The 19,441-nt window shown below is 41.1% G+C and overlaps 1 protein-coding gene across 2 annotated transcripts; it reads left to right on the top strand.

Annotated features, from left to right (window-relative positions):
- The first annotated feature begins 388 nt into the window (after nt 1-388).
- On the top strand, nt 389-19,180 carry twsg1 (twisted gastrulation BMP signaling modulator 1). Of its 2 annotated transcripts, none has more exons than XM_015382195.1 (5): nt 389-719; nt 2,680-2,832; nt 13,385-13,484; nt 15,789-16,049; nt 18,693-19,179. In XM_015382195.1, exons 2-5 carry the CDS (start codon nt 2,707-2,709, stop codon nt 18,872-18,874), a joined length of 669 nt encoding a protein of 222 aa, XP_015237681.1. In that variant the 5' UTR covers nt 389-719; nt 2,680-2,706; the 3' UTR covers nt 18,875-19,179. The 2 variants fall into 2 exon arrangements, with proteins under 2 accessions (XP_015237681.1, XP_015237682.1); XM_015382196.1 differs by lacking the exon at nt 389-719 and adding an exon at nt 1,606-1,808 and having other exon boundaries at nt 18,693-19,180.
- Nucleotides 19,181-19,441: the final 261 nt, after the last annotated feature.

Below are 19,441 nucleotides of genomic sequence, written 5' to 3'. Positions count from 1 at the left end.
TTGGAGTTGCAGGCTGATGTGCTGCATGCTGGAGCTGCAGGCTGGTGTCCTGCATGATTGAGCTGCAGGCTGATGTGCTGCATGCTGGAGCTGCAGGCTGGTGTCCTGCATGATTGAGCTGCAGGCTGATGTGCTGCATGCTGGAGCTGCAGCAGTAAACCCCTTGAAACACCTGTGGAGCTCAGTTGGCATCACTGCCCCGCGTCCGTGGGCTACAAATGAGCCAAGGGTCGCCGCTCAGCGGGGCGCCTGGTCAGCTTCACAGCTTCCAGGTTGGCCCCTTTTCACCTAATGATGCGCATCCAGGAAGCCGCTGATAGGAGCGCAGACAAAGGGCCCGCAGGCGGGGAGGAGAAGCTCCAGATCTGCAAACAGAGTCCAGATCACGTGTTGGAGCGAGTTTTACGCACGCTTCTCCTATCGCTGCTCCTCAGAGAGGTTTTAAGGTCGCTCATTAGGCATCATCCTCCTCAGCTCGGTGGGCTGATTTGGGGATCTGTTTGGCCCCAGGGGCCCCGGCGTTTCCTCTGCGCAGAGGTTCCCTTTGAAAATGGAGCGTGTGCCTTTAAGGCGCCCGCCTGCCTGTCGCTTTGTGCTGCGGAGAGACTGACGCCCTGTGGACACAGTGGACACGGATCACCATCCTGGAGGAGTTCAAAAACAAAACAACCTCAGTCTCTTTCCAAAGGACTCACTGAGACCTTCTTTGCTGCGTTCAGGTGAGTTCAAAGCTCTCTGTTTATTCTCTGGTGTTGCGTTTGCGTGCGAGTGAAACTAAAAATGAGGTTTGAAGAAGAAGAAAAAAAACCAGAAAGTCGCTGAGGAATGAGGGAGCTAATGTCCCTCACATGTTTCTCTCCCTCATGTGAAGTAAAGACAATCTGAGCATTTAGGTGGAAACAAAAGAAAAGAGAAATCCAGAGCAGGGTGAGTTTGGAAAAGCGGGCAGAAAATGGATGAAAGCAGCTGATGTTGCCAGATGTGTTGCGCATATTGATATTTCTTCCACAACAGCAGCGTTGGCTTTGAATGAGATGTGACTGCAGGCCTTTTCTTCTCTTTGCCTTCTTTCCTTTCCTTTGGAGAAAGGAGTGTTTTGCATGACAGAGCAGTCATTTCCACAGCGTTTACAGGGCAATTAGCCCTCGTTGTTTGACCTTTCAGATTTAAAGTTAGATTATGGATGCCAAGGAGATTGGTTTAGCACAGAAAGAGTCCCAGGTCTATGTTTTCAGTTTTGAAATGAACCAAAAAGCAACTGAAATGAAGTTTTCATTCTGTTACAGTCCTCTTACTGCCAGATGTTAGAAAGCCACCATAACATTTTTTAAGGAGAAATTAAAAACAAAATAAATAAAAACAATGTGGCAGGTCTTGGTCTCTTTAAACATCAGTTTTCAAGTCTTTCCACAGACAGTTTTTAATTGACTATACTATTCTAACACATGACTTGGTTTCAATGACTGTATTGCCTCACCAGCTTGCCATTAAACCCTCTAATCACCCATTTATTTATTTATTCATTGTCGGCCTTGGCAGCAGGGACACCTTTGTTTCTCTTGCTGTAGTTTTTTTTTTCATTCTGATCCTTAATTTCATCAAAACAAGGGAGATGATTGGAGATTCAGAAGAAACAGAAACAAGTTGAATCCTGTTAACATCCTGGGAGAAGAAGTGGAGGTGGTGGAGGAGTATAAATACCTTGGTGTTCACTTGGACGACAAACTAGACTGCAGACACAACTGTCTGCAAGAAGGGACAGAGCAGACTGTACTTCCTAAGGAAGCTTAGGTCCTTCAGCGTTTGCAGTAAGATGCTACATATCTTCTAGAAGTCTGTTGTGGAGAGTGTAATCTCTGCTGGGGTAACAGCATCAGAGACAATGACTTATAAAAGCTCAACAAACTAATTAAGAAGTTGGACTCTGTTGTAGGAAATCCTCTAGAATGTCTGGAGATTATTTTACAAAGAAGAATTCTTCATAAAGGGAAGAATATTATGGACATCCTTTATGGAGATCCTTCCTGCCTACAGATATCAACACCTACAAAACCTGTTTAAAAAATAACCTATCAGTTACTGCAACATTTAATTTCCCTTTGGGATTGCTAAAGTATTTTTGTTTTGAGGATTGCTGGAAAGTGAACTTCTCAGGTTGTCTGTAGCCTCTAACTGTTTTTCCTCCTGGGTTTTCTGACCTGAATTCAGCTGCATCTATCATTTTATTATTATTATTACGGTAATAATAAAATCATCCACACAGCATGATGCTGCCACCACTTTGCTTCAGAACAGAGATGGCGTGTTTAGAATGGCATCACAAATAATTGTCCTCCCTTTAGCTGATGATCCAGAATTCTTTTTGAGCTTTTTGACAGTTTAATGCTGTCCTTAACGGGTCAGCCAGTCGACGTGAGCGTCCAAATGTTGGCTGCTTTTTTTGCTACCTTAACCATGCTAGGACAAAGGAAAAAAAAAACAGGACACCATTCAGATTTTTTTATCTGGAATAATAAATGTAGAGATGCATGTATTTTCCTTCTACTTCATAGATATGTAGGTCTTTCAGAACCTTTCTTTGTACTTTAGCTGCTTTGACTCCTAAAACTTCTGAACTGTTTGGCAGAAAGCAATTCTTGAATTAGAATCGGGCTATGTTCTTTTTTTTCTCTCTTTAAGGTGTTGCGTGCCGGTGAGACTGTCAGGATGAGGTCTGCTCAGCTGATCCTCCCCTCCACAGCAGCTCTGCTCTTCCTCCTGTCAGGACTCTCTCTGACCTCCGGCTGCAACAAAGCCCTCTGCGCCAGCGACGTCAGCAAGTGCCTCATCCAGGTGAGGGCTTAAATCCACACCACAGAGCACGTCCACTTCCACCGTGCTCGAGCACAGGGCAGTAAGAGGATTCGGTTTTGTTCTTTTCTCCTCTGGCTTTGCAGCTGTTTTATATAAACATGCATTCTTGATTCTCTCGGCATGAGGAGTTACCATGAGAGTTTCAGGAGAAAAAAATACTCATAAGACTTCACAGTGTGCTTCCTTTAACTCGCTCTCATCATTCCAGAAGAAAGTTAACATCTGCAGGGAGGAATGTTGATGAATTCCTTTGATAAGCAGGAGAGAAGTCAAGATGGAGCTTTTTGTTTGTTTTTTTCTTTTTTTTCTTGAAGGGAGCAGAGATTTATTTTTCCAACCTCCACCTAAGCTGCTTGTTGAATTAAAGCCCAGGTTCCTTTTTTGATTTATGGCAATTTTTCCCTCGCTGACAACATCCAGTCCTGCACAGGCGGCTCTCTGCCACTGAAAGTTTGATGCATTCTTGGTAATTAAGGATAGCAAACAATCAGAGAAGGTATTGCTGCAGACTTTGCTGGCCTCCTTTCCTCCATCCTGTAGCCCTCTTTCTCCCATTATCATATTTTTAACTACAGCTTTTGCACAATCTTCTTTTCGTAGCTTAGACTGACCCCCTGTCCTGGAAATGTGCATTTCTGGCTGCAAAGTATAGCAGGTTTTATTTAAAGCAAAGCTACTGTTGTTTGTCCACCCTAATCAAACATCTAACTATCATACCTTTTGCATTTCTGCACAAAACACGACCTTTGCTCCATATTAGAAGCCCAACAATTAGCTTGAAATAATAGTGCAGTTGGAGGCTCCAATTTAAAACACAGGATGGTAATTTCTGTTGCCTCGTTTACCCTGTATTATATACACAAGCTGCACACTGCTGATCTGCCTAAACATAGTTTACTAAAAGTGCCCTGCCTGTCAAAGCACAGCCAAGAACTAGTTACAAGTCTGCACTCCAGCTGTAATCGCAGCAAGTCTTTGCCCTGCATGGTTCGCTTGGATCAGGCATGCCCATAGTCGGTCCTCGAAGGCCACTGTCCTGCAGGTTTTATGCATGCTTTTGCTGCACTGCAATCATCAGGATCAGCTGAGCTGAAGCAGGGAAATCTCTAAAACCTGCAGGACAGCGGCCCTCAAGGACGGACTTTGGACATGCCTGACTTGGACTATGTAAAGACTAGTGATGGTCTAACACACAGGTGTCAAACTGGTTCCAGAAAGAGCCGTATGGCTGCAGGTTTTCTTTCCAACCAAGCAATAGCACACCAGACTCAAGTCACCTCATCAGGGGAGTCCAATCTGAACATAATGACTTGATGATACACAACACTTTCTGGAACCAGTTTGACACGCCTGGTCTAACAAAATACAGATGATTAAATACCAGAAACGACTATGAACAGCCTAATGGAATCATGGGCGATAGAGACTGATGATTGAAAAGAATAAAAAAAAAGACATAATGTTAAACATTTATCTGTGGAAACGGGACAGGACGAAGTAGAATCAATCTTTGTATGCCCTTTATTGGGTTAAGGTCTGCACTTTTACTGGACCATTATAACACACAAAGATTTTCTGCTCAGGCTGTTTGCTTAGAGACTTCCTAGTAGCTTCCCTGTGCCTAGAACAAAGTCGCCCCTCGGCATGATGCTGCCTCTACCATGAGACAAAGAGGCGATGGTGTGTTCACAATAACACTTGGTATTATTTTTTGCTCTGAGTCGTTTTGCATGAAGGCTGTGATGCTAATATTTGGTCTCACCTGACCTTTATCTGCTTGTGCTCTCTATCCCTACTTACCTCACTTTGTTTCCCTTGCACTCTTCTTCAAAGGCCATATTGGTAGGTTTTCATTCTTAGAAGAGATTTTCCTAACCGACCTGTGAACATATTGGCGACCTTTTTGGGATTATAAAATTTTCATACAGTTTTCCCGTATATAAGAAAAAGGCACTCAGTATTAAGGAAGCGGATGCTGCACAATACATTGTGAGTTTATATGGTCAGTGTGTGCAACATTTTTAACAGTAATTGTTTGCTAAAGTATATGAAGTGCTGTGAACTTTCATATTTCTGATGTAATATTTAGTTAGTATGACAAAGTCTCTGGTCATCAAATCATTGCACACAGAGGAAATTGTGGCAGAATGCTGAAGTGATAGAAGCCTGTCAGGGATGGTGCTGAAGCTTTAATCTCCACGAAGTTTTCACTACAAAGCTGGAAACTGATGAGTGAGCTCCAGCCTTCAGTCATTATTTGCTAGCAGATAAATTGAGTGACTTAATTTTTTTTGACTTTTTTTGACGACTTTTTGATTTTTTTGACTACTTTGTGTCAGATGAATACCCCTGTAAGTCAGTCCATATAAATGTGGAAAAATGTCAACGTTCCGATAGGTCTGAAAAAATTTATCGGATTAATCGCTTAATGGAATAATCATCAACTAATTTAGTAATCAATTCATAGTTAACTGGAGTATAGAGAGTGTAAATCGTACCTGTAGACAGAGGAACCCACTTAGAGCTGTAATTATGCCAAGAATGTAAAAAAATATTAACATTTTGCATTTTAGATTTAAAAAAAATATCTCTGTCAATATTTTCAATCCAGAACTCCTCAAGTGGAAAGTTCTAGTTTCACTTTGTTTGATTTTCTAAAAAATCTTCTTTAAGGAACCTTTGGCTATCCGATTAATAATCGATTAATTGAAAAAACAATCGACAGATAAGTCGATTTGCAACATGCTTGTTAGTTGCAGCCCTACGTTTTAAATATTTATTCATAGTATTGTGCCTTAAGGAGAAGCTCTGTTCAGTATTCTGACCAGCTGTTTAACTGATCAGGGTCTGTCCAGTCCTAACAAAATCCTAACTCCAAAAAATGTTTGCTCTGACAAAAACGTTCCGCAGACAAGTTTGGATGCAATATTTCTAAGAAAGAAGTTGAAATTGGCCAAACTTGGAACTAGGAGGGCCAGTATTGGCCAGCTAGTGCCTCATTGGTGCACCTTCAATCCATTTCTTCAAAACATCAGCAGTCCTACTGCTTTCTTTTCTTCCAGTTGGCTTATTGCTAATCAATGTAAGGAGCTCTGAGGCTCTGGCGACCCGTCGACACTAACTTGTTAACTGTCAGAGGGTAGAAGGATGACCTGTACGTGTGGTGAAGGAGAAACTTCTCCGCCTCCAGATGCTCTGTAGATGGTCCTTGTTGCTTGTGATTAGTCGGCTCTGCTGTTTGGAGCTCGCTTTTCACGCTCTGCTGCCACCTCCACTCATTTGTCTGGATTCTCTAAAACCCCTGAGGGTGGGAGAGCACGGAGGAGGGAGGGCGAAGCTGAGGTCAGGAGGAGGTGTGTGTGTCTGTGAGTGTTTTGGGGGGGTTTATACTTTTTGGAACTTGAGAAGTGTGCAAAGAAGCCCAACCTGAGCAGGCCAGGCGGGGTTGTGGTGTGGGGGAGCAGGTTTCAAAGCGTTCAGGACACACGTTCACTTTCCAAAGCACTTCTGTCCCTGCAGCTGCTGAACTTTGACTGATTACTGGGGTTTCCACTTGAGAGCAAGAGAAGCCAAATAAGACCTTTTTAAGATAACCTAATCTGTCTCAACAAGGAAACTGCTTGTGCCGAATAGTTTGTCCTTTCATTTTTCAGTGGCTTAGGCTCAGCATATTCAACTGGAAGTCCGAAAGAAATTCATCATAGGATGACAAAAACTAAACTGAACAAGAAAACAGAAGTCCCAAAATTTGTCACCTTTTTTTCCATTCAAGATTACAATTAACTTTTTTGTTTAGGAGAGAGCGGAACGTTTATAATAAGTGCATCTGGAAGGGTGCTGGTCTCCAATCTGGCATTGGCCAGGTTGATATGTGTAGTTTGAATTCTACACAGTATCCATTATCCAAGGTAGGGATAATCAATACAATTCTTCACGCTGATTGGATAAATCACCAAGTGGCACCTGTCTCCATGTTGAGCTGTTAGCCAATCACAGCAGCGGTAGAGCAGTGACAAATCACTTTCTTGATTTGCTTCACATCCAGCAGAGTTGACTGGAAAATAAATGTTTTCCAAATCCAGTTGTGAAAGACAAGCAACAAAATAACCCCTATAGGGTGCTGTATATAGGGAACACATTGGACACAGCCTCACAAGTCTTGCAAACCAAGAAACTGCTGCAAGGCAACAGCACAACCCTTGCTCCAGACTACAAAACTGAAAAAGAAAGCAACCCTGATTATATTTTTCATGCAGTGATGTAGACATATGTAGACTTAGATTTAGACAAACTTTGTCATTTTGTACATACAGGGTGTATACAAGATGAAATTTCATTCAGTACAATTCTTTAAGTGCACCAAGCTAGCAGTTTCCCCTTCAATCAAATGAAGTTGTTGGGGTGTACTCAGTTTTTAACATGACTATTTGTCACCTTTCAGCTACCCCCTTTTGTAGTTGTTTTGTAGTTGACAAAGCAAGGTAATGGGGAGTGTTGGCCTAGTGGTCAGAGCAGTGTGCTTGTGCGCTCTGAGAAGGTTCCACGTACCGGGTTCGATCCACACAGCCTGCACTCTGGGTCTCTGAGCAAAACCTTAAAGGGCGGATTATACTTCTACAACCGCACACATCAAATGTCACTTGGGTCTGGTCACGAACCAGTTTTGCTGCTATGCTTCTGCACTGTCGGTTTGGAATTTCTAGGGATGCACAGCAGTTTCCTGCCAAAGCACAAGGGGGAGCCTATTCAAGAACTCGCTAGAACTTCAGCGGATGGTCACGAGAACTTCTTCCGCGGTGTCAGCGGGAGTGTTTATTTTCCAAAACAACAATGGCGCATCTGGAAGATATCAAGGTCAAGGAGATGGATCTAGAGTATCTATTGTAGTTGTTCCTTGGTTTTTAATTTTAAAATGGTGCGCTCCGGCACCGAATCGAGAAGGACGACCACACACATACCCGGAAAGTCATACCAAGGACCAATCACAGCTGCTTTTTGTCTGCGCACTTCCGCTTGAGGTCTGCGCGGGTTTGTGACCGTCCGACGTGTAGTCAGGATTTGTTTGAGGTGCACAGCGACAGATTTGACAGTTGCAGAGGCTATGCGTCAGAAGTATAAATTGGCCTTAACGCCACACTGCTCCACGGGCGCCACACAATGGCAGCCCACTGGTCCACAAGGGGATGGGTTAAATGCAGGGAGGAAATTTCTCCAGTGTAAGATGAATAAAGTTCAATTCTTATTAATGGCTGTTTATGAACTTCCGCCCCAAACCCTTACCCCTCAATCACTCTATAGAGCGGAGACTATATAGTGGACTTAATAGTGAACTTAGCTAACTGAGCATTTGGAGAGATGATCACTACTTTTCGCTCCTCTTTGGCCACTTAACTCCTCCTCCCCGCATGGTGCCATCTTTATTATTTGTCGCCGTTACTGGGTAGCGACACCCTTTGGCCAGGGCGGCCACCATGACAGAAAATCCCATAATGCTTTTCGAGAAAAGCTCTCCTCAAAAAGCATTCTGATATATATCTGCTCATCTTGTGACCATGGATGATCACTACTTTTCAAGGTGCACTGTGGGAAATTTTGAGTCCACTACTGTTTCCTCCACTAGACGTTCTGATGCTCATTAAAAATGGCATAAGCACTATTTAGTGCCCTATATATTGATTAGGGCGGATGTTCCGGCACGGCCAATATGACTGCCTCACAGATTTCTGGCAAAGTTTTTATGCCCTTCCTGACCAAACCTACAACACATCCATGTCTGCTCTATTAAAGAAAAAAGGAATATTTATGAGTTCTTGAAATGCTGCTTCCAGAGTTATAATTAGAGATGGGATCAAGTCTTTATCAGAGGTTTAGAGGTAGAGAGGCTGGTGATTATGTGAGACGTGTGTGGTTTTGCAATCCCTCCCAGCTGAGTCATTTCAGTCTTTTATCATTGCAGAGAGGGTGTTTACACGGTTGCTGAGAAGATGAGAGAGAAGCAGTGCTGGGAAGGAACGCCAAAAAGAAAGTAGAGTGAAGAAAATGAGGGTCAAAACAAGGGAGAAAGGCAGTTCTGGAGGAGAAAAGCTTGTTGTTAAGAGGGGGAGCTCTCTGCCCTGTTCTGTTCTCCAGGTGTTTTCTTGCCCTTCTCTCCTCCTGTTCCTCCCCCATTATTGTCGTGACCTTGACGTGGAGGAATGTGCTCCCTGCTCTGAGTCGAGAGGGAAAAGGAGGGAGGAAAAGGAGCTCCTCCGGCACTATTTAATCCCACCACACAGGTTTTAGTTTTGTGTCCTGCACAACCTGGGACTTCAAAGATATAATGCAGAGCACAGAAGGAAAATCACTTCTTGTGCTCTGATTCCAGCAACAACTTCCTTTCTTTTTTTCTATTTGTTTCCAAAAGATCCTGCTGCTCAAAAGGGCTTAGATCTACCAAAGATACAGATCCAACTAAACATTTAATACACTCTTTTGTTGTTTTTTTCATTTGCCTACAAGGCACATGGTTAAGTTATATTAAATATACAAATTTTTTACTTGCTAAGATGTTCTGTCTTTGTTAAGTTTATTCCTGACTTGAATTTAAGGCTTTAGAGTTAAGATATAATACACAGGTTCATGTTTTTTAAACCATCCCAATCCCTGTGTGATTTAGACTGAGTGGTAAACAGTCAATAGACTTTATTTGATCTTACTTCCAGTCAGAGGCTTTTGTAGCTTTATGAGTCATGCACATTTTGCAGACTGCACCTTTGTTTTTGAATTTCTTGGTTTAACAAGAAGTTGCACTAATGTGATGTGACTCATGAGGTAAAGTGGAGCAAAACTGAGGAGCTGCAGCTGCAGATCTAAGAGTGGATCTGAATTTATGAAATAATTGACTTTTGTCTTTAAATATTCAGACTTTTGGAAATATAACTACACACCTGTAAGTTTTCCATGTTTTTCTCAGTTTAAAAACACACCCATCCTCACATTATATTGTATTTTTATTCGATAGACCAACACCAAGAGGTGTATATTTTTGAAAAATGAAAGTATGTTTGTATTTAGCTCCCTGACTCACTGCTTTGTAAATCCACATTTGTTTTCGTTACAGATTTTGGGGTATGTCTCCACCAGCTTTTTTATATTTAGACAATTAAGTTCCTGCCCCTACTCTGGGCAAAAATTTTAATATATATCTCTATTTTTTTTAAAGATATTTTGATTTCAGTCAGATTTCATGCAGAGCACCTCAGAGCTTAAATGTTGAAGATCCGATCCTGGCTGTATGTTCACCTCAAAGTCCTGAGAGAAGGCTGGCCTCTGCTACAGTCTCATTCTATATTGTCTTTGAACTTGAGAAGTTTCTCACCCCAGCTAAAGAAAGGCACACACACAACATGATGCTACCATCACCATGCTTCACAGAGCGAATTACATGTTCTGGGTGACGTTCATTGTTGTTTATTATTTAACCCCTGTTGGTGTTCTCACTGTAGGCCAGATAGTACGGTTTTGGTCCCCTCTAACCAGACCATTGCTTGGTCCAAGACATGTGTTGAGTTACACTGTGAGATTTCTGTAAAAGTAAAAAAAAACAATCTACTAAAAAATCCACTCGTTAAAGGGGGGGGGGACTGTCTCCCTTTAACAATCCCCCCCTTTACTGACCGACCTTCAGAATCATAGACATCATAGACGTTTCAGATATTACAGGCTAACAATGGAACCAAACGACCTGCTCGTCGGTTTCAATTTGCATGTTTCCAAGCAATAAAAGGCCTTGTCTATATGAGACTCAAACTCCCTGCGGATCCACACATTTATATTGAGAAAGATTCCTGGAGGAGAAGCGAAAGGTCTTCAAACCTTGGAAACCAAGTCCAGAGGATTGTTTTTTCTTTAAAACTTATACGGAATGACTATGACCTGGATGACTGAGAATCTTCATCAGCATACTGTGAGATTTGTGTACAACGGATAGTTGTGGAACTCTGCAGCTCCTCCAGAGTCACAGTGGGCCTCTTGGCTGCTCTTCTGAAAAAGTTTAGGTGTATGGCCTGGTTTTGATGAGATTGCAGCTGTGCTATACTAAGATAATGAATTGAACAGAGCTCTGTAGGATGGTCAAAGGTTGAGGTATCACTTTATTAACTATATTTGATTTAAACATTTCAAAAGCTTCCTTTCTGGTGGTCTGCTTTGGTCCTCATGATGATATTTGTTCTTCCCAGAACGCCTGGATTTACACACACGGGGACTCTTCTCTTTTAATGAATAGGTATCTTATTTAAAGGTTTATGAGTGGAAAAATAATATGATCTATTTCTAGATACACTTACAATTTCACTACACTAACTTATTCTATCAGATAAAATCCGAATAAAGTAGAAGTTTGTTGCTTTAATTTTGAAGAAGTTCAACAGATTAGATAAGTGACTGCAACGTGCAATTATATCATTTAAATCCTGGTTTTGTTTAAATTTACTTGTGTTTTATTCCACAAATTGAGACCAAAACCCAAGTAGACCCTCTCACATCTTGAAAGGCAATTGAACTAAATTAATCTTTATTTTTACAGCTATGTTTATGCAGTTAAGTCGGTTGTATATGAATTTAATGTTAGGTAGTTTTGGGAACATGAAGAAGTGACGTATTTACCTCATTGAGACGTGTTTTATTTAATGTAGAGAACATGTTTGTTGTCTATAATGCTTTACCCACTGCAGCAGATTGTCATGATATAAAGCAAGCATTTCTTAAAATGTTCCTGAATGCACAGCTCAGACCTGAGCCACCATAAAGGGAGAAGGATTTAAAAACCATGAAGACGAACAAGTCTGGACCTGCTTTATTCTTGGATGCAGAAGCTGTTTCTTCTCATGTTTACCTGAGGTACCGTCCTATGTGGTCGTCTTGCATTCTTTGTTTGGTACCACTGAAGGCTCTACTGTAATAGTTGGTGTACTGGAAAAAAAAACGATTGGTTGTCCTTTCTGTTGATGGATTAATCACAAACTTCCTGTTTGAACAGCTTGTCTGCTGGCTGTCGTTTCACTGCACAGAAACAGCACTTCTTAGAGTTTTCAATGATCCGCTTTTAACTGCAGACTCGGGTGACTGCTGTTTTAGTCTCGTTTGACTTTACTGTTGCTTTGGAGACACTGACTGGATCATGTTTTATTTTCCCATCTGAGTCAGCTTGCCTCTGTTTTTTATTGATCTTACTCTAATTCATGTCAGACTGAAGAGTTTTTTTTTCTGTCCAGTTTAGTCAGTTTTCCTCTGCTTATGCCCCTTGAATTTTGGGTACTCCATTTTAGGTCCTTAATTTACATATGGGGACAGTTGATGAAACAAAGTCTCATCAACAGATAATCTTCAGATTTATCTTCCCATCAAGGCAAGTGGAAACCATTCAGTACATCAGCCATTAACACTTGAAACTACATGAAAACCTGTATGGGGTCGGATGGAGCGATACTAATTGAAGCCTTGTTTGCACAACCAGAACCAAACATGGAGGAGCAACATTTAGTTCCTATGCTCCACTATTCTGGAACAGAATCCCAGAAGACTGTAAAAGTGCTGAAAGACTGAGTTCTTTTAAGTAAAAGTTAAAAACGCATTTATTCAGAGCTGCCTTTGACTGTTAATCTGTTAACTGAGGTATCCTTAGTTTAAGCTTGTTTTCGAACTGTTTTGTTTTTATCTTTATTAGCTTTTTTTCTGCCTTTCCCCCTCTTTTTCTCATGTAAATCACCTTCAATTGTCTTTGTACTGGATTGTGTGAAATAAATAAACTTGCCTTACTGAGGTCTATCATGTACTGCTGTCAGGAATCTTTAAGTATTTCGTTTTTTACGCCGCCCATATTTCAGGTCTGCTGACGTGTAGCAGGCATGTTGAGCAAATGACCCCCTATGGGACTGATTTTTATCGTTTAGATTTATTTAAATGTTGAATTGGTCACGCATCTTTTTATTTGAAGAATAATTGACCGCAGCATGCTCCCAGAAGTGGTTTGAGGTCTGAACTCCGGATGCTTGTAGATGTTTCTAGAACTTGTCTTGTGACGCGAGTAGAACAAGCTGATGTTGAGGTTTTCCAGCAGTCTTCCACTTAAAGTGAGGAAGGCTGAGACTTTCAATGGTTTTTGGTCCCTTGTGAAAAAACCCTTTTTCAAGTTGGCTTTTAAATCCATATTGAGCAGGAAAAATTAGGCTGTTTATTTATTTTTTTTATTTTTACTTTCTGCTTTTAGCTATTCTTAACTTTTTCTCTATTTCTTTTTGTCTTATTGTTAATTTTTTTTAAATGTGTGAATTTATGCTTATGACAATTTGTTAATTAAATGATTTTTTTCCTTTTTTTCTCTGTTTTGTAATGCATCATTCCTCTAATGGGTTTTAATGTATTTCTATGTTCTAACAATCCTTAAACAAGGCAAAGTATTGCTACATCCAGACAGAACAGAGTCACCCTCTGTTTTATTTCTTAGTGCTGTTGTGTTTTGCTAACGTATGTTTCCATGTGTCGCCTGCAGGAGCTGTGCCAGTGCCGTCCCTCTGATGGAAACTGCTCCTGCTGTAAAGACTGCATGCTGTGTCTGGGGAACCTCTGGGAGGAGTGCTGCGACTGCGTCGGTAGGTGCAGGAGTCTTATTTGTTACAGGCGTTGGTTTTAAAGGTCAGTCAGCTCTATTTTGGTGTCGGAAAACTTTACAGAGCGCCCAAAGCTTGCTGCTGATGAAACACTACTGGTGGAAAGTATTTGACCGAACATCAGAGAAGAAAGACCCAATTGGAGGTTCATCACATTGGATTCAGCATAGTTTATTTAGTTTTTTATTTTTTAATCATTGATGTAGTTAAAGACGGAATAGTTAAACAAGGCGCAAATAGAGCAACTTTTAAAGAAAATGTTTTGTCAGGTGTTTGTTAGAAGATGTATAAAGCAGGATTATGTTTGTATGAGTAATGCTTGGAAGTCTGGACAAGTAACAGGACATTTTCACAGGTCTGAAAAACAGCAGTAAACCAAGACATATATCTATTTACAAATACAAGTCCTCTTCCATCCTTCCATCCCTGCCTCCTTTGAGTTTTGCTTCCTAATCTAATTCCGCAGAAGAGCCTGTAACCATATATATAATAGTCTATACAGCCCACATAAGCCCAAGATCTTAAAGTTAGAATCTGGAAGAGTATATCTAAATCCCTTAATTGTCCCACAATGGGAAAATTTTCTCTCTCCATTTAACCCATCCCCTTGGGGAGCAGTGGCTGCCATTGCGCGGCGCCCGGGGAGCGGAGTGGGGTTAAGGGTTTTGCTCAGGAACCCAAAGTGCAGGCTGTAGGGATCGAACCGGGTACTTTTAACCTTCTCAAAACACAAGAGCACTGTTCTAACCAACACCGCCCAACTATATCTCATTCAAAAGGATATATTGGTTAAGAAACTTTTAGAAATCTGTCTCTTTTCATAGTTTTTAGTCATTAGCAGAGGAAAAAATATGCTGGATGGACGGACAGATGTTTATCTGCATTTTTTGGCGATTATATCCTGTAAAATAAACAGTTGTAGGTAGAGGGATTGCTCTACTGCAGAACGCCACTGGAGACAAAGACCTGCTGCAACACAATAATAATTGAACTTTATTGATCTCACATTGGAGAAATTTACCTCTTCATTCAACCCATCCCCTTGGGGAGCAGTGGGCTGCCATTGTGCGGCACCCGTGGAGCAGTGTGGGATTAAGGGTCTTGCTCAGAGAGCCAGAGTGGAGGCTGTGGGGATCGAACTAGATACTTGCAACTTTTACACGGTTGCACCCTCAGAGCAGCAGCGCATTGCTCTAACCACTTCGCCAACACTCCCCCATTCATTGCTGTTGTTTTCCAGTGCATTTAGTTGACAGATTGTTGTGTTTCTTTCCCTTCTGCTACTTTGCAGGTCATTCAGCTCCTCCCTATTTCTGCATGCTTTGTTTTCCAAGAAGGTTTTTTTTTTTTTTATCTTTTTGTGTTTTTTTTCAAAAGAAATTTTGCTGTTTTGTTTGCAACAGATTAAAAAAAGAGAGATGAGTTGAACGCTTTAGCGACCCATATGTTGTCACTCTGTTGACACAGCATCAGGTTCTTTGCAGCAACAACACGTTTCTAACGATTCGCTTACCGAAACAAACATGATTTAACTGCAAGCAGAGGTCTGTTCTTCTCTGACTCTGGAGATCACAGATGCAAACCAGTGAGCAGCTCTGACTGACAGATATAGCTGTGCTTGCTGACATGCAGGCTTTATTAAAATGCTTTCATGTGGAACACAAGAACAACGATCTGAGAACCAAACTCTATGCTGCTGCAGCTGCTGCTAAACAGATGTTGGAGCCGCCTTCTCCTCCTGGACGGGCCTTTTACAACACATCGAGGAAATGTCGTAGCTCAGAGCAAATATATCGTCTTCATTTATGTTTTCTCCCCGTTTTCACTGTCCATTTTCCACTTAAAACAACTTATCTGTGCCAAACTCTGACTGCTTTGAAGTGAGAGTGTTTAGAGGAGCAGGAAGGAAGATTTAGGAGGCTCATTGGAGAAGCTTGGATTAAAAAAAAAAAAAAAAAAGGGGGGAGGTGGAGCAGCGAGGGAGAGAGGACCCATGAGTGTGTTTTATCTAAAACAGCTGCTCTGGCTCTGCTTTTAGCATCGGCTTGTAATCCAAATCCTCTGTCAAACTCCGTCCCCCATTAAATGATTTACCCATTAGCTGTAATTCACTGGGACTCATTGCACAGGGTTGGAAAATTGTATCTAGGGATGTGCAGACTTTTTCACAATTGCTACTGTTAGTTAAGGCCGGTTTAACACTTCATTTATATCAACTGAGATAAGACACTTCTTTTTTAAAGCTGGTTTAAATATATTTCTATTTTTCCTGATGCTTCTCTGCAGGGATGTGTAACCCCAAGAACTACAGCGACTCTCCCGCCACCTCCAAGAGCACGGTGGAGGAGCTTCACCGCCCCATCCCCTCGCTCTTCCGCGCCCTGACAGAGGGCGATGCGCCCATCAACATGATGGTGGTCTCCTTCCCCGTGGCTGAGGAGTTCACGCACCACGAGAACCTGGTTTCCTTCCTGGAGTCCCTTAACAGCCAACCCCAGAATGTGTCGGTGCCTGGGAACAGCATCCACAGCAGCTTTGATCCTCATGGTAAAAACAAAAAACGTATTCTCACCTTTTGTTACAGAGCATTACCATGAAACGATGGAGGAATGATTACTTTAGCTAAAAAACACACACATACCATGATACTACCCCATCATATTTACTAGTAGGAATACATAATCTTAAGGGACAAACAAATTAGCACTATATTTAGAAAAATAGATACATTTTAGCATTTAAGGTTTTAATAGTTATTGTTTCATTCATATGTTCTCACATTTAAACATTCAGTCTCCCATGTATGTTATCTAATAGACTGGAGGTCTAGTAGACTAGGGGGTCCACAAAGGTTTTTTTTTTTCTTCTTCATTTCCCCTGATTGAAATGTCTTTAAATACACTGTAGTAAACAGTTAAATGGAGGCAGATAATGTCTTTCAGTCATCGATTCCAGTAGCACTTCTTGACCAAATTCTGAAAAAGTTTAAAAAACAATCCACTGGACTGGGTTTCCAAGGTTTGAAGATGTTTCGCTTCCCATCCAGGAAGCTTTCTCTATTCAAAATCTCTGGATTCGCATTGAGATGAGGCTTTATATAGTGGACCAAAAACAAGGCCTTGCATCCTAAAGATAAAACCCGCAGACTGAATATGAGCGGAGTGGTATATGCTGTTCAGTGCAGCGAGGAATGCTCTGATCTCTATATTGGAGAAACCAAACAACCTCTCCACAGACGCATGGCCCAACACAGAAGAGCGGCCTCCTCTGGACAAGACTCTGCCGTACAACTACACCTTGTGGACCAGAATGTTCACATTCTGGATTGAGAAAATAGGTGGTTTGAGAGGGGCGGGAAGGAAGCCATCTATGTCAAGAGAGAAAAAACAACCTTAAACAGAGGTGGTGGACTCAGATTCCAGCTTCCAAAAACTTACAATTCAGTTATTGAGTTGATTCCTTCCAGGTATCCCAAACCCCACCTCATTACAGGTGAACAGAGTACCTCCTCTCTTCAGCCAGGTAAACAATGCCCCCTTTAACGACCGACCCTTCCCAATCATAGACAGGTTTCAGATATTACAGGCTAACAATAGAACCAAACGACCCACTCATGAGGTTGAATTTGCATGTTTCCAAGCAATACAAGGCCCTGTTTTACAGACATCTGAATTGAGAAAGCTTCCTGGATGGGAAGCGAACAGTCTTCAAACCTTGGAAACCAAGTCCAGTGGATTGTTTTTTTCAACTTTTTCGGAATGACTATGACCTGAAAGGAATGACTATGACCTGGGTGACTGAGAATCTTCATCATCATATTCTAGACCAAATGTACCAGGGGTCCAGGAAGGGGGCCAGTGTGTTTTCATGGGGGCACAGAAAAGCATGTAATAAAAAACAGGGCAAGGGATTCAAATATATTAAGAGAGCTGCATGAGAATGTCTATTCAAATAGGTTTAATTAAAATTCCATGTCCTATTAGTTCAATATACATTCATTGTTTAGGAATTTTACATATTTTTGACTTAATTTAAGTTAAAATTATCGTTTTCTATAAAATCTGAATTAGAACAAAAAAAAAACTTGAGAAATTCAGCTGTAAAAATTAGAGCAACTGAAATCTGTCAAAAAGAAATATTGTTAAAATCTTTTTTATTAAAGTAAGGGCTGCTGTTTGCCACAAGGCATCTAAGGGATACGGTAAACATGTGGAAGAGTTTGCTGTGGTCAGATAAAACCAGGCAGGGAAGTAATACTGAGTATCACCCTGATGTACAACCCCCCCACCAACATGTTAGTGGCAGCATCATGCTGTGGGGGCTTTTAGGGGATAAGAAAGCTATTCAGAGACGAGAAGAGGGATTGAGCTACAAGAAGGAGGAGAACTGCAGAGCAAGGGTTTGGATCAAAGCATATTCATGTTTGAAAATGGCCTAATCAAAGTCCAGACCTATTTTAAAATCTTTATTTAAGCCCCTAGTGGATTTATAATTTATTTATTTTTTAAATATGCATATAGGAAAGGGAGGGAAAGACAAGCAGTAAAGTTTATAAATATGAATATAAGTATCCTTTATTGACCTACAGTGGTGAAATTCATTCTCTGTAGAAGAATTAGTTAAAGCTAGTAGAGACTTATTCCAAAACAGTATAAATCTAAATATCTAACAGTGCATCACTTGTAAGTGCGCACAACTTTGTTTAAACTTCTCACATAAAATCTTAAATAAAATCTTTTGGTTGTAATATATATATTTGAAATTGTTTAAGGGCTATTAAAACAAAGCAGGCTAATAAATATCTAAGAAGCTTTAAAATAAACAAATATGATTTTTTAAAAATTTATTATAGGGCTTTGATATGGAAACTCTTGGACTCGCTCTGACCATCCATCAGCTCCACATTTTTACTGTGTGAGATGAAACCATGTTTGGATGCCTTTCCTTGCCTTGTTGTTTTCATATGTCTTTTATGTTCCCCCTTAACCAGCACTGCTGATTATAAACCTACAGCATTCCCACAAAGCTGAGCAGTTAGCTCATTACACCCACCTAAAACACATGGTCTCACTTCGCTACAGCAAACCCATTAAGTAAAAGTGGAAACAATGAGGGCTAAAGGTAATTATGTGTTTTTGTGAAGCATGTTTTGCTGGATTTAGGACTCAACCTGCTTCCTTTTATTTCCAGAGAAAATGTGCACTGTGGTTTACTTTGACGACTGCGTGTCCATTCGTCAGTGCAAGCAGTACTGTGAGTCAATGGGAGGATCAAAGTACCGCTGGTTTCACAACGCCTGCTGCCAGTGCATCGGTCCGGAGTGCCTGGACTACGGCAGCAAGGCCGTGAAGTGCGTGAACTGTCTTTTCTGACCCGAACCGATCTCATATCTGGGTACATGTCGGTTTCAAATGTCTGGTATGAACCAGAGGACTGAGGGAAGAGAAACCTATGACTGTTATATGTTAGCATTCCTCAGTAACCGTGTAAAATAAGCCCCACCTCCTCCCTCTCCTATCCCTGCAAAGGATTTTTTTATTCTGCTGTTACTGTATATTTTTAGATATGTCTTCCATAGTGTTTTTTACTAGAGGTGTATATGAATAATGTATTTTTGCAATTATTGTCAGCAAAATCCCAGTCTTTTACCAAATAAAGAAAAGATTTGGTAACATAGCTTTTTGTGTTTCAAAGGTTGGTCTTACGAATAATTTCACACCCTTGTCCTTCAGTTTGTGAAGGATTATTCAATATAACGCTGAAACCAATGTTTTTTAATTTAGGACCTTGAGAACTTGGTTGTTTTGGATCTTCTGGGTCTGGTTTTCTGATGTTCTCGAGTCAACATGTCCGTTCTGTACCAAACCTCACTGGCATTTATCACTAGAAAAAGGTTACCTTTTCCCTTTGGAAATGGAGTTCCCAAAGGCTCCATTTTA

This window comes from Cyprinodon variegatus, unplaced genomic scaffold (assembly GCF_000732505.1).
Source record: "Cyprinodon variegatus isolate N-32 unplaced genomic scaffold, C_variegatus-1.0 Scaffold253, whole genome shotgun sequence".
NCBI lineage: Eukaryota > Metazoa > Chordata > Actinopteri > Cyprinodontiformes > Cyprinodontidae > Cyprinodon > Cyprinodon variegatus.
This window is presented reverse-complemented; position numbering and strand designations above follow the sequence as displayed.

Bases quoted from the DNA above. Each gene is read 5' to 3' on its own strand.
- twsg1 (XM_015382196.1), top strand. From the start codon at position 2,707: ATGAGGTCTGCTCAGCTGATCCTCCCCTCCACAGCAGCTCTGCTCTTC. The intron at 2,833-13,384 runs GTGAGGGCTTAA...TGTCGCCTGCAG, and splicing joins TCAGCAAGTGCCTCATCCAG to GAGCTGTGCCAGTGCCGTCC. The intron at 16,050-18,692 runs GTAAAAACAAAA...TTTTATTTCCAG, and splicing joins CAGCAGCTTTGATCCTCATG to AGAAAATGTGCACTGTGGTT.